Raw genomic sequence first — 14,742 nt, forward strand, 5'->3', positions numbered from 1 at the left:
CCACTCCGACAAGCAGCCTCATCGATCCAGATCACAACCTGGGCGTTAAACGAGCTTGACCAACCAGCCAATCAATTTTTATTGCGCTTTGTGCGCCCGATCCTTCGATAAACGCGACCAGATTTACGTCCATCGATCCAGAAGATCTAGTGAACGTATGGGTAACATTTGAAAAGCTTATGGAATTCCTTTTCACGACAGGAAACATCCAGCATTGTGCAAAACATTCGAGAATCTAAGTGACGCAGTATTTCTTCCTCAAAGAAGGAAAAAGTCGAATGGAAAAGTGGTTTCTTTCGAGTCACCCTGTATAAACGGCACGACATATCTCATTTCTTATATCTACTTCCTTATTTGCTCTGTTTTATATGTCAGAGTTGATTATTTTTATTCTTTTGTTATTCTTTGAGATATACCTGGAGAGGCTGATTACTTAATACGCGTCCAATGAGAGACCGGCCAGTGTTGATATTTTATAAACGAAGCAAGATAGGGCTCTGTGTCTCATGTATGTAATACAAATGAATCAGCTAGTTATTAATCTCGCACTAACAATTGTCCCAAAACTGTATCTAAATTATGAATTGCGCTTAAAACTTTCTGCGACCCTGAAACTTTTCTGACCGAGTTACATTGTTAGTGGTATTTGAAAGACAGGTGAGTTTATTTACACTATTCCGATATTGGGCGATATAATATGCACAAAACTACAGTATAACCTCAATAATGCGCATATATTCGTTTTTACTTTATGTTGAGAATGTGGTCGATCACTCCCGTGATTCTGGTATAGTTCGATCACATTAATTCGGGACAGTTCGACCCGGCCACTGTTGAATCGTGAAACAAAACAGTCAGACGAAAGTTATGAAACAGTTGGAACAATTTTCAGATTCCGAGAGCGGAAGTCCAGTTTTACAAGAAAGTGATATGTCGTTAGAAGCGTAGGATGCGGAGAAAACAATTTCCAAACCTAGGAAAGCGACGATTGGATTAAATGTTGCAGCAGTTGGTTTCATGACGAATGTTCCAAGTACAAGAATGTTTGCGATTTACATGGAAAACTGAAGAAGAAATAATATACCAATTAATTTCCTCATTTATTACACTTCTGTAAGCTATACTTTTCGTTATTTTTCCAGTTGCAGTGCCAGTGTTTCTTACTGAAAATGATAATAAATACTTCGATTTGTCGCATAATATAATATATGTATTTAATTTGCCCAAAACAACAGAAATTTGAATAAACAACAATGCTATGGTTTTTTTCCAAAAATTGGTCGAACTGGTCGAAAAGGGGAGAATGGAAATTGGAATTAGTCGACACCCTACGGAGTTGTGACAGAATGGTTCAGCGACAACGTCTATCTGTTAATTAGTTCCGGGATCGTTGGAAGATCCCTAACTATTTAGACATGTTTTGATTTGCAGCCTTGCCAAAAAGAGAATAAGATCCGTTTGAGGAATTTATCGAGGGTTAATGAGAGTGTGACGTAGTTGGATGATACGGAAACGTAAAATGGGGGGGGGAGGGTGACAAGGATTTTGTAAGGTCTTTAGGGTTCAAAGTAGTTGGAATCAGGGCGTTGAAAATTCCAGACGCTAAGAAGTCAAGGCACTCAAAAAATTCAGGGCGCTAAAAATTAACACCCACTATAATTTTCAATAGAATTTACAATGCTCCTCTGAACAAATATTCAAAGTTGGAAACTCTGAATTGCCCAGGAAAGAAAAACATTTACGTAAGCAGCTGCACGGAGAAATTTAGTCCCGGCAGTAACAATAGGACGCACGGAATCGCGGAAAGAAATATAAGAACGTAATTATCAGTCGTAGCTCTGCATTGGGTCGTTACCCGAGAGCAATAAACTCGCTTCCAGTTAATACACTGTTATAATTCCCCTTGGCTCGCATTTCTTCGCCGAGACACGGGTAATCCAACCTGCAAAACCAACGATTCCAGCGATATGGATAATAACGCTGGCAAGAAACCTTCATCGTAAGAAAACCTATTGCATTTGTTGCTTGTGCAACTCGATGAGTAGGTATCAGTTCACGTCTACATTTAGCGAAAGTTTCGTCTCTTGATTAACTAGTTGCACGTTCAGTCTTGTGATTTTCTAAATTTAAATTTCGAAAGATAGAGGCTCGGACTCATGGCGTTCGGTAATCAGAATGCTTGGAATTTAAGGCGCTCAAAATTCAAAGCGCTTGAAATTCGAAGTGTACAGGTTACAGAGCGCTCAGAATTCAAGGTGTTTGAAAGACGACAGACTTAAAAATCGGGCCGCTTGGTATTTAAGCGCCTCGAAATCGCAACGCTCAAAAATTTGGGACGCTTAGGATTCAGATCGCTTGAATTTTGAAATCAGAGCGCTGAAAATTCGAAGCAATCAAAGTTCAACGCGCTTAAAAATCGGTAAGCTTAGAATTATAAGCGCTCAAAATTTAGAACGCACCGACTTCTGATCGGCCTAAATTTAACATGCTCAAATTCAGATTACTCGGCGCGTTTTTATACCTTTTACACCTTTTACGTTTTACACCTTTTCTATAACAACATCCACTCCCTTAATCTCCTAGAAACACGTGCAACGTTCGTTACACGCACACACGCCTTCGTCTGGTAGTCGTAATAATAAAGCATCTGCGAGCTGGAGCGCGAGCTACACGAGCCCGTAATAAGTTCCTGGTTTACGGTTCATCGGCAGGTTATCCCGAGGCTGAATCGGCCTACCGGCCAACTGAAATCACCGGCTGCCGCGTGCAACCGAGCCTGGATATCATCCTTTCACCGGGGGCGTGGTGCTCACTATATCAGTGCCGCCGATGCACCCATAATTACACTCCACCGGCGAAAGAATGGAAACCAAACGATCGCCGTTGCCCGATTAGACCTTCAAAATGTCCAGTGAACTGATATCAACCCAGGAAGTTGCAGAAAATTGATCCGACTAAAAGCTGAAGAGTGATAGAAAGTGGCACAATAGAGAATTTCAGATGTTTTAATGATACTACGGGTGGAAAAATTTATGGAATGGTTCTTTAGTGAATTGAAGTTATTGAGAGAACTGAAGTGATTGGAAATTCGATGCGCTCAAAATTCGAAGTGCTCGAAAGTCGGGACGCTTAGAATTCGATGCGCTCAGAATTCAGAACGCTCAAAATTTAACGCGCTTAGAATTCAAAGCGGTCAGAATTCAGAACGCTTAGATTTCAGAGCGCTCAAAATTCAATGGGATTAAAATTCAGGGTGCTCCGAAACTGGAGCGCTCAAAATTCAATGGGATTAAAATTCAGGGTGCTCCGAAACTGGAGCGCTCAAAATTCAATGGGATTAAAATTCAGGGTGCTCCGAAACTGGGGCTCTCAAAATTCAATGGGCTTAAAATTCAGGGTGCTCCGAAACTGGGGCGCTCAAAATTCAATGGACTTAAAATTCAGGGTGCTCCGAAACTGGGGCGCTCAAAATTCAATGGGCTTAAAATTCAGGGTGCTCCGAAACTGGGGTGCTCAAAATTCAATGGGCTTAAAATTCAGGGTGCTCCGAAACTGGAGCGCTCAAAATTCAATGGGCTTAAAATTGAGGGTGCTCCGAAACTGGAGCGCTTGGAATTTGAGACGCTCAGAAATCGGGAGGGCTTAGAATTCAGAGCGCTCTGACGTTTTAGCAAATTCAATTGAAAGTTAAAATCGCTCAAATTTCCTATCTCGACCAATATCAACTGCCCACAATTAAAACTCACCATGCACTAGATTTCTCTTCTCCTATACCCTCGACAATCACAATAGATACTACAAACGCGGGTGAAAGGTTTCCTTCCTTCACAGTCCTGTCTAGGCTGTGCCGTTTCCTGCACGTGAGCCACGCGATGCAGTTCGTGCAGCGTCCACAGCGTTCTCGGCTATCCAACTGACCCCCCATGGGTGTGGTACCATCTCCCAGCCAAGATTATGGTCTCAGTATGGTGGACGTTACTCCCCGGGGGCTTCGCGTACTCGTATATTATATTTGCCCGAGAAATACCTCCTCCCGCCCTCACCTCATTCCAAGCCTATCCTCTCAGCTCGAGCACACTCTCTTTTCGTCCCTCGTGTTTTCTTTCGCTCGGAATTTCTTCCTCGGTTTAACCGTGCCGAACTATTCGCGCTGCTAGAGGCTATGCACGTGCAACGTATGCTGGATTTCAGATTGACGAGTGAATGAACGTTCATTTCGTACCTGAAGATGCTCGTGGAGATCTGATTTCGAATTTTTCAACGTCCGACGAGTGGAAAGATTGCATTGCCGTGAACGATTTAACCAGGGCATAAAAATAAATTTTCTCTAAAAGTTGGCGGAAAAGGTATACAAATTACTCCATTTCTATCGTGTGACTTTTTTAAATAACTTCAATTGCTGGTAGAATGGCACGAGAAACGTTGACTATAGAAATCAGGTCGATTAGTCCCAGTGGAAGAATGAAACGACTAACCAATAATTACCGGAACTTTTGTTATTGCATTAGGATTAAAATCAGGCTGAGTGCACGTGAATTCCCCATCGACTATTACTTCCTTAGACGAGAAATTCTCGACGGTGTTCAATTACCGTGGCCAGATCGGCCGCTGATTACGACACGGAGCTTTGTGCGCCATGAAAACCGCGCGATCGTCGTTGAAAACCAGATCCACGCTTTTTTCCTGTCCCCTTTTCTCTTTGTTCTTTTGGAGTTGCGTTGGTCGACGAAGGATAATTAACAGTGTGGCTGATCACGAAAAGCCGAAATAAGCAGAGGGGAACAGAAGCCCGCGGTTCGTCGCTCTCGGGGATAATTTGCTAATGACACGCTGTCTCGTTGAAAGTCGCCAAGGAAAGGCATAAATAAAGGTGGCTCCATGGATAAACTCGATTCGACGAAGAGTTATAATTAATTGTTCAGCTGCCTGATTCAATTTGTATTACAGTGGACACTGGGATAAGCGGGATTTTAACGTGAGTGGGATAGTAAGGTGAGGGAACTCTGAGTATTCGGAGCATTCAAAATTCAGGGTGCTCAAGATTTGGAACATTCAGAATTCGGGGCGCTCTGGTTCACAACTCACAATTACTTCCGTTAATGGACAGTGGTCAGGCGGTTACATAAGGTTGCGCAAAGGATATCGATGGCTCATTTTCCGCATTTTTATTCCGAAGAGATCGGATCGGTCCTTTCGAGTGAATGGACATTGTTCGCTGGACACGACTGGCATAAAGGGAGCCTCGACTCTCTCTACTCTATATGGGTGCTCCGAAACTGGAGCGCTCAAAATTCAATGGGATTAAAATTCAGGGTGCTCCGAAACTGGGGTGCTCAAAATTCAATGGGATTAAAATTCAGGGTGCTCCGAAACTGGAGCGCTCAAAATTCAATGGGATTAAAATTCAGGGTGCTCCGAAACTGGGGTGCTCAAAATTCAATGGGATTAAAATTCAGGGTGCTCCGAAACTGGAGCGCTCAAAATTCAATGGGATTAAAATTCAGGGTGCTCCGAAACTGGGGTGCTCAAAATTCAATGGGATTAAAATTCAGGGTGCTCCGAAACTGGAGCGCTCAAAATTCAATGGGATTAAAATTCAGGGTGCTCCGAAACTGGGGTGCTCAAAATTCAATGGGATTAAAATTCAGGGTGCTCCGAAACTGGAGCGCTCAAAATTCAATGGGATTAAAATTCAGGGTGCTCCGAAACTGGGGTGCTCAAAATTCAATGGGATTAAAATTCAGGGTGCTCCGAAACTGGAGCGCTCAAAATTCAATGGGATTAAAATTCAGGGTGCTCCGAAACTGGGGTGCTCAAAATTCAATGGGATTAAAATTCAGGGTGCTCCGAAACTGGAGCGCTCAAAATTCAATGGGATTAAAATTCAGGGTGCTCCGAAACTGGGGTGCTCAAAATTCAATGGGATTAAAATTCAGGGTGCTCCGAAACTGGAGCGCTCAAAATTCAATGGGATTAAAATTCAGGGTGCTCCGAAACTGGGGTGCTCAAAATTCAATGGGATTAAAATTCAGGGTGCTCCGAAACTGGAGCGCTCAAAATTCAATGGGATTAAAATTCAGGGTGCTCCGAAACTGGGGTGCTCAAAATTCAATGGGATTAAAATTCAGGGTGCTCCGAAACTGGAGCGCTCAAAATTCAATGGGATTAAAATTCAGGGTGCTCCGAAACTGGGGTGCTCAAAATTCAATGGGATTAAAATTCAGGGTGCTCCGAAACTGGAGCGCTCAAAATTCAATGGGATTAAAATTCAGGGTGCTCCGAAACTGGGGTGCTCAAAATTCAATGGGATTAAAATTCAGGGTGCTCCGAAACTGGAGCGCTCAAAATTCAATGGGATTAAAATTCAGGGTGCTCCGAAACTGGGGTGCTCAAAATTCAATGGGATTAAAATTCAGGGTGCTCCGAAACTGGAGCGCTCAAAATTCAATGGGATTAAAATTCAGGGTGCTCCGAAACTGGGGTGCTCAAAATTCAATGGGATTAAAATTCAGGGTGCTCCGAAACTGGAGCGCTCAAAATTCAATGGGATTAAAATTCAGGGTGCTCCGAAACTGGGGTGCTCAAAATTCAATGGGATTAAAATTCAGGGTGCTCCGAAACTGGAGCGCTCAAAATTCAATGGGATTAAAATTCAGGGTGCTCCGAAACTGGGGTGCTCAAAATTCAATGGGATTAAAATTCAGGGTGCTCCGAAACTGGAGCGCTCAAAATTCAATGGGATTAAAATTCAGGGTGCTCCGAAACTGGGGTGCTCAAAATTCAATGGGATTAAAATTCAGGGTGCTCCGAAACTGGAGCGCTCAAAATTCAATGGGATTAAAATTCAGGGTGCTCCGAAACTGGGGTGCTCAAAATTCAATGGGATTAAAATTCAGGGTGCTCCGAAACTGGAGCGCTCAAAATTCAATGGGATTAAAATTCAGGGTGCTCCGAAACTGGGGTGCTCAAAATTCAATGGGATTAAAATTCAGGGTGCTCCGAAACTGGAGCGCTCAAAATTCAATGGGATTAAAATTCAGGGTGCTCCGAAACTGGGGTGCTCAAAATTCAATGGGATTAAAATTCAGGGTGCTCCGAAACTGGAGCGCTCAAAATTCAATGGGATTAAAATTCAGGGTGCTCCGAAACTGGGGTGCTCAAAATTCAATGGGATTAAAATTCAGGGTGCTCCGAAACTGGAGCGCTCAAAATTCAATGGGATTAAAATTCAGGGTGCTCCGAAACTGGGGTGCTCAAAATTCAATGGGATTAAAATTCAGGGTGCTCCGAAACTGGAGCGCTCAAAATTCAATGGGATTAAAATTCAGGGTGCTCCGAAACTGGGGTGCTCAAAATTCAATGGGATTAAAATTCAGGGTGCTCCGAAACTGGAGCGCTCAAAATTCAATGGGATTAAAATTCAGGGTGCTCCGAAACTGGGGTGCTCAAAATTCAATGGGATTAAAATTCAGGGTGCTCCGAAACTGGAGCGCTCAAAATTCAATGGGATTAAAATTCAGGGTGCTCCGAAACTGGGGTGCTCAAAATTCAATGGGATTAAAATTCAGGGTGCTCCGAAACTGGAGCGCTCAAAATTCAATGGGATTAAAATTCAGGGTGCTCCGAAACTGGGGTGCTCAAAATTCAATGGGATTAAAATTCAGGGTGCTCCGAAACTGGAGCGCTCAAAATTCAATGGGATTAAAATTCAGGGTGCTCCGAAACTGGGGTGCTCAAAATTCAATGGGATTAAAATTCAGGGTGCTCCGAAACTGGAGCGCTCAAAATTCAATGGGATTAAAATTCAGGGTGCTCCGAAACTGGGGTGCTCAAAATTCAATGGGATTAAAATTCAGGGTGCTCCGAAACTGGAGCGCTCAAAATTCAATGGGATTAAAATTCAGGGTGCTCCGAAACTGGGGTGCTCAAAATTCAATGGGATTAAAATTCAGGGTGCTCCGAAACTGGAGCGCTCAAAATTCAATGGGATTAAAATTCAGGGTGCTCCGAAACTGGGGTGCTCAAAATTCAATGGGATTAAAATTCAGGGTGCTCCGAAACTGGAGCGCTCAAAATTCAATGGGATTAAAATTCAGGGTGCTCCGAAACTGGGGTGCTCAAAATTCAATGGGATTAAAATTCAGGGTGCTCCGAAACTGGAGCGCTCAAAATTCAATGGGATTAAAATTCAGGGTGCTCCGAAACTGGGGTGCTCAAAATTCAATGGGATTAAAATTCAGGGTGCTCCGAAACTGGAGCGCTCAAAATTCAATGGGATTAAAATTCAGGGTGCTCCGAAACTGGGGTGCTCAAAATTCAATGGGATTAAAATTCAGGGTGCTCCGAAACTGGAGCGCTCAAAATTCAATGGGATTAAAATTCAGGGTGCTCCGAAACTGGAGCGCTCAAAATTCAATGGGATTAAAATTCAGGGTGCTCCGAAACTGGAGCGCTCAAAATTCAATGGGATTAAAATTCAGGGTGCTCCGAAACTGGGGCGCTCAAAATTCAATGGACTTAAAATTCAGGGTGCTCCGAAACTGGGGCTCTCAAAATTCAATGGGCTTAAAATTCAGGGTGCTCCGAAACTGGGGCGCTCAAAATTCAATGGACTTAAAATTCAGGGTGCTCCGAAACTGGGGCGCTCAAAATTCAATGGGCTTAAAATTCAGGGTGCTCCGAAACTGGGGTGCTCAAAATTCAATGGGCTTAAAATTCAGGGTGCTCCGAAACTGGAGCGCTCAAAATTCAATGGGCTTAAAATTGAGGGTGCTCCGAAACTGGAGCGCTTGGAATTTGAGACGCTCAGAAATCGGGAGGGCTTAGAATTCAGAGCGCTCTGACGTTTTAGCAAATTCAATTGAAAGTTAAAATCGCTCAAATTTCCTATCTCGACCAATATCAACTGCCCACAATTAAAACTCACCATGCACTAGATTTCTCTTCTCCTATACCCTCGACAATCACAATAGATACTACAAACGCGGGTGAAAGGTTTCCTTCCTTCACAGTCCTGTCTAGGCTGTGCCGTTTCCTGCACGTGAGCCACGCGATGCAGTTCGTGCAGCGTCCACAGCGTTCTCGGCTATCCAACTGACCCCCCATGGGTGTGGTACCATCTCCCAGCCAAGATTATGGTCTCAGTATGGTGGACGTTACTCCCCGGGGGCTTCGCGTACTCGTATATTATATTTGCCCGAGAAATACCTCCTCCCGCCCTCACCTCATTCCAAGCCTATCCTCTCAGCTCGAGCACACTCTCTTTTCGTCCCTCGTGTTTTCTTTCGCTCGGAATTTCTTCCTCGGTTTAACCGTGCCGAACTATTCGCGCTGCTAGAGGCTATGCACGTGCAACGTATGCTGGATTTCAGATTGACGAGTGAATGAACGTTCATTTCGTACCTGAAGATGCTCGTGGAGATCTGATTTCGAATTTTTCAACGTCCGACGAGTGGAAAGATTGCATTGCCGTGAACGATTTAACCAGGGCATAAAAATAAATTTTCTCTAAAAGTTGGCGGAAAAGGTATACAAATTACTCCATTTCTATCGTGTGACTTTTTTAAATAACTTCAATTGCTGGTAGAATGGCACGAGAAATGTTGACTATAGAAATCAGATCGATTAGTCCCAGTGGAAGAATGAAACGACTAACCAATAATTACCGGAACTTTTGTTATTGCATTAGGATTAAAATCAGGCTGAGTGCACGTGAATTCCCCATCGACTATTACTTCCTTAGACGAGAAATTCTCGACGGTGTTCAATTACCGTGGCCAGATCGGCCGCTGATTACGACACGGAGCTTTGTGCGCCATGAAAACCGCGCGATCGTCGTTGAAAACCAGATCCACGCTTTTTTCCTGTCCCCTTTTCTCTTTGTTCTTTTGGAGTTGCGTTGGTCGACGAAGGATAATTAACAGTGTGGCTGATCACGAAAAGCCGAAATAAGCAGAGGGGAACAGAAGCCCGCGGTTCGTCGCTCTCGGGGATAATTTGCTAATGACACGCTGTCTCGTTGAAAGTCGCCAAGGAAAGGCATAAATAAAGGTGGCTCCATGGATAAACTCGATTCGACGAAGAGTTATAATTAATTGTTCAGCTGCCTGATTCAATTTGTATTACAGTGGACACTGGGATAAGCGGGATTTTAACGTGAGTGGGATAGTAAGGTGAGGGAACTCTGAGTATTCGGAGCATTCAAAATTCAGGGTGCTCAAGATTTGGAACATTCAGAATTCGGGGCGCTCTGGTTCACAACTCACAATTACTTCCGTTAATGGACAGTGGTCAGGCGGTTACATAAGGTTGCGCAAAGGATATCGATGGCTCATTTTCCGCATTTTTATTCCGAAGAGATCGGATCGGTCCTTTCGAGTGAATGGACATTGTTCGCTGGACACGACTGGCATAAAGGGAGCCTCGACTCTCTCTACTCTATATACTCCACGTTTTTCACCCCTCCTCCTCTCTCCTTATCCTCGAGGTCCTCTTCATTCAACCTTCTTACGATCCGGTCGAACCAGTATCGTTGCACGAACAGAAAGAACGAGGGGAAGGGAAGGAGAGACAAAACCCCCCTTGAAAGTCGATCGAGCTGCGAGGCTATCGATAACGCGCATGGTAACCCACTTATAGTCCACCTTGGCTCACGAACATTGCGGTTCAATCGCTTTTTTTTACGTTTAGGTTATCCTGTACGTATCAATTTTATTAAAAATCCGTAGGGGAGTCGGGCAAGATCACCTCTATTTGTTATAAAACCTGTAATTTCATTTAAGACACGAAAGGTATACAAATTACTCCATTTCTATCGTGTGACTTTTTTAAATAACTTCAATTGCTGGTAGAATGGCACGAGAAATGTTGACTATAGAAATCAGATCGATTAGTCCCAGTGGAAGAATGAAACGACTAACCAATAATTACCGGAACTTTTGTTATTGCATTAGGATTAAAATCAGGCTGAGTGCACGTGAATTCCCCATCGACTATTACTTCCTTAGACGAGAAATTCTCGACGGTGTTCAATTACCGTGGCCAGATCGGCCGCTGATTACGACACGGAGCTTTGTGCGCCATGAAAACCGCGCGATCGTCGTTGAAAACCAGATCCACGCTTTTTTCCTGTCCCCTTTTCTCTTTGTTCTTTTGGAGTTGCGTTGGTCGACGAAGGATAATTAACAGTGTGGCTGATCACGAAAAGCCGAAATAAGCAGAGGGGAACAGAAGCCCGCGGTTCGTCGCTCTCGGGGATAATTTGCTAATGACACGCTGTCTCGTTGAAAGTCGCCAAGGAAAGGCATAAATAAAGGTGGCTCCATGGATAAACTCGATTCGACGAAGAGTTATAATTAATTGTTCAGCTGCCTGATTCAATTTGTATTACAGTGGACACTGGGATAAGCGGGATTTTAACGTGAGTGGGATAGTAAGGTGAGGGAACTCTGAGTATTCGGAGCATTCAAAATTCAGGGTGCTCAAGATTTGGAACATTCAGAATTCGGGGCGCTCTGGTTCACAACTCACAATTACTTCCGTTAATGGACAGTGGTCAGGCGGTTACATAAGGTTGCGCAAAGGATATCGATGGCTCATTTTCCGCATTTTTATTCCGAAGAGATCGGATCGGTCCTTTCGAGTGAATGGACATTGTTCGCTGGACACGACTGGCATAAAGGGAGCCTCGACTCTCTCTACTCTATATGCTCCACGTTTTTCACCCCTCCTCCTCTCTCCTTATCCTCGAGGTCCTCTTCATTCAACCTTCTTACGATCCGGTCGAACCAGTATCGTTGCACGAACAGAAAGAACGAGGGGAAGGGAAGGAGAGACAAAACCCCCCTTGAAAGTCGATCGAGCTGCGAGGCTATCGATAACGCGCATGGTAACCCACTTATAGTCCACCTTGGCTCACGAACATTGCGGTTCAATCGCTTTTTTTTACGTTTAGGTTATCCTGTACGTATCAATTTTATTAAAAATCCGTAGGGGAGTCGGGCAAGATCACCTCTATTTGTTATAAAACCTGTAATTTCATTTAAGACACGAATTTTGCGGTGATTTTAGCGATCCTATGATATTTTGGAGCGTTATTATAAAGTGAGGGCAATTTGTAGGAAAAGTGGAGGAAGTATTCAAGGTTCGAGCGCTTTATTAGAACGATTTAAGTGAGCCAAATTTCAAAATTCCAAAATCAGAGCGCCCTGTATTCTAAGTGTGCTGAATCTACGCGTGCCAAATTCTGACCACCCCAGAAATCTGGTTTCTGAGCGTTCTAAATTTGAGCATACCGAATTCTGGGGTGTCGAAATTTCGACACCCCAAAAATGTGAACGCCCTGTATTCTGAGCTTCCTAGAATTTCGGGGTCCCAAATTCGGCCGTTGAAAAAGTTCATCACCCTTCTAAATATCAAACCCTCCGCTACGTTATTCGATTATACCACAACGATCGACTCGAAGATGAAATGATTCGACGACTGGTATTCTAATTGGCGACGTGAATAAACGACGCCCGTTTATCTCGAACACCTGGCCGAGGGTAATGAACGTCGTAAGTTCGTCGACGACGCAAACTGGGAGATGGATGTTGGAAAAATGGAAAGGGACCGATGATTAGGACATAACAACCAGAGGAACCGAGTGGAAATCGGAGAAAAAGAGATATCCATGGGTCGAATTGATGAATGGCTTAGATCAGTTCTTATAAGAAACGCTTAATCTCAGCAACGGGCGGACGAGTCCTCCAGCTTTCGCGCAGATTTATCGTTTCATCTGCTCGCTACCGGTTTCGATTTCGTGTCTGTTCGGATTCCACCTCCGGCCACCCCGGAAATGGATCCACCCTTGATCAACACTGATCAACACTAAAGTACCTGCCTATGTATGTCCTTTCGAGATCAATTTGTTTTCAAGACAATTAGTATAAGTATAAATCTAGAACGAATATTGAAGGTCAGCACCGAAGTAAAATTGGTCCCCATTCAATGTTAAAAAATTCACAAAAATGCAAACAAGAGAGTTCAAAAAATGGAATTGAAATGAAATTCATGTGCACTCAGACATAGAAAAAAAAATGCAAATTTTCAATGAAAAAAATTTCATTCGTATTTCTCTATTCTTCCAAATACTTTACAAACCGTTCACACAGAAATTTCTCCTTATTCTACACGAGTCACTACTTGAGATCCTCTGGCGGAAGAAAGGCAACAGCGACAGGCGGATCAAAGCCGCTATTAATTTGTCTAAGCGGATGATAAATGCGTTCTGGAGGATTTTTGTTTTTTTTTTAAGGCACAGTCCCTCAACCGTTGATCCTTTTATTTTCCACTCTCTTTCTATACTAGCTCGTTCCTTTTTTTTCGGCAAGGGAAAAAGGATTAATGGGCTTATAGAATGACACTGTCGTTCGATAAGATCGGGAGGCCCGTTTTACCTGTCGGCTGCCGGTCTCCGGCCGATCATATCTCGCTGAATTCAAATCGCATCGTGTATCTCGAAAGTCCGCTGGTAAAACAGGCTTTTTATCGATTTTTATCGGCGCTGCCTCGACTCTGTACACGTCGAACACGATGGAATCGTGTCTTTAACTACCCATCACTCTTCTAAATTTTTGATATTGTCCAGGAACCCTTCTGGAAATGTTTCTTTCAGCTTCCAATAGTTTTATCGTTAGTGATAATTAAAAGTTTTTCCTTTTGACATCGTTGCCAACGCATTTTATGCAATTCTGAAATCACTGTTTGTGATTGGACCTCCCGCGACGCACGACAAACCGAATTTCACGCCTCTAGCCACTGACCATCGCTAAAAACCGGAACGCTACTCATTAACGTGCCTGACCGCCACTCGAGCCGGAAGAGGGCGGTTTCAGGGCAACAAAATAAATTCGAGCCCTAGCTTCTCTTAAAATTACCCACCAAAAAACGTAAGATCAAACTTGGAAAACACGGAGCACCTGGAAATTCCGAAATAGAATATGACGATTTTCAAAGAACTATTATGAGATACATAGATTAACAAAATAGTCGCATAATGCAATTTATTAATTATTCAATTATATTTTGCATGAACTCTACTACATTGTAATTATTTTGTGTTTTGTGTTTCTCTTTCTCATTTGAAAATCATCAAATTCGATCGCTGCATCCGTTATAAACCACAAAACAAATAAAAAAGAAACGATTAATCCTTAAAGATGGCACTGATCGATCAGAGTGGCCTAAAGGCCGATGTCCACCGAGTATATTTAACCTGTCCCAGTTTAAAACGATATCCCATCGGTATCTTTCTTGAAACGGATGGTAAAAAAGGTATGGAAAAAAGAACAGGTTTAATTGCGAGTTCGTCGAAGTGAAAAACTCACCGGTCGCTTTGAGGGTTCTGGTCCCTGTCTGATGATCTCGAGGGGTGCTGGTATCGAGGGCCTGCCCAGGTACCAATCCTCTCGTGGATTGTAGTTGTCCAGAAGCTTGAGCAGGCGTGGCACGTTCACGTAATTATCGTCGTCGAAGTGGCAGAACCACCTGAAAACCGAGAGAAGGACCAGTTGGTCAATTTAAAGATCCTTTTGGCCTTGTTTGATCGTTCTTTATTGATAGACACGTTCACCGAGATAGGATGGAGAAAGTGCAGAGGAAACTGGGTATCATCGTCATTGGGGACAGGATCGTGAATAAATCACAATTAAGTATGCTTTTAATGAACCTGGCGTGATTGTTCGTACAAGTTTTTGATTAAGG

At 43.4% G+C, this 14,742-nt stretch overlaps 1 protein-coding gene across 1 annotated transcript in view; it reads right to left on the reverse strand.

The window, feature by feature from the left end:
* LOC108575229 (fringe glycosyltransferase) overlaps positions 1-14,742 on the reverse strand; it is a 104,914-nt gene that overhangs the window by 36,009 nt on the left and 54,163 nt on the right. Inside the window, exon 5 of the mRNA XM_017937971.1 lies at positions 14,367-14,526. Coding sequence (XP_017793460.1) covers positions 14,367-14,526 — 160 coding nt within the window. The remainder of the gene's footprint in view (positions 1-14,366; positions 14,527-14,742) is intronic.

Source organism: Habropoda laboriosa, unplaced genomic scaffold (genome assembly GCF_001263275.1).
Source record: "Habropoda laboriosa isolate 0110345459 unplaced genomic scaffold, ASM126327v1 scaffold207, whole genome shotgun sequence".
Lineage (NCBI taxonomy): Eukaryota > Metazoa > Arthropoda > Insecta > Hymenoptera > Apidae > Habropoda > Habropoda laboriosa.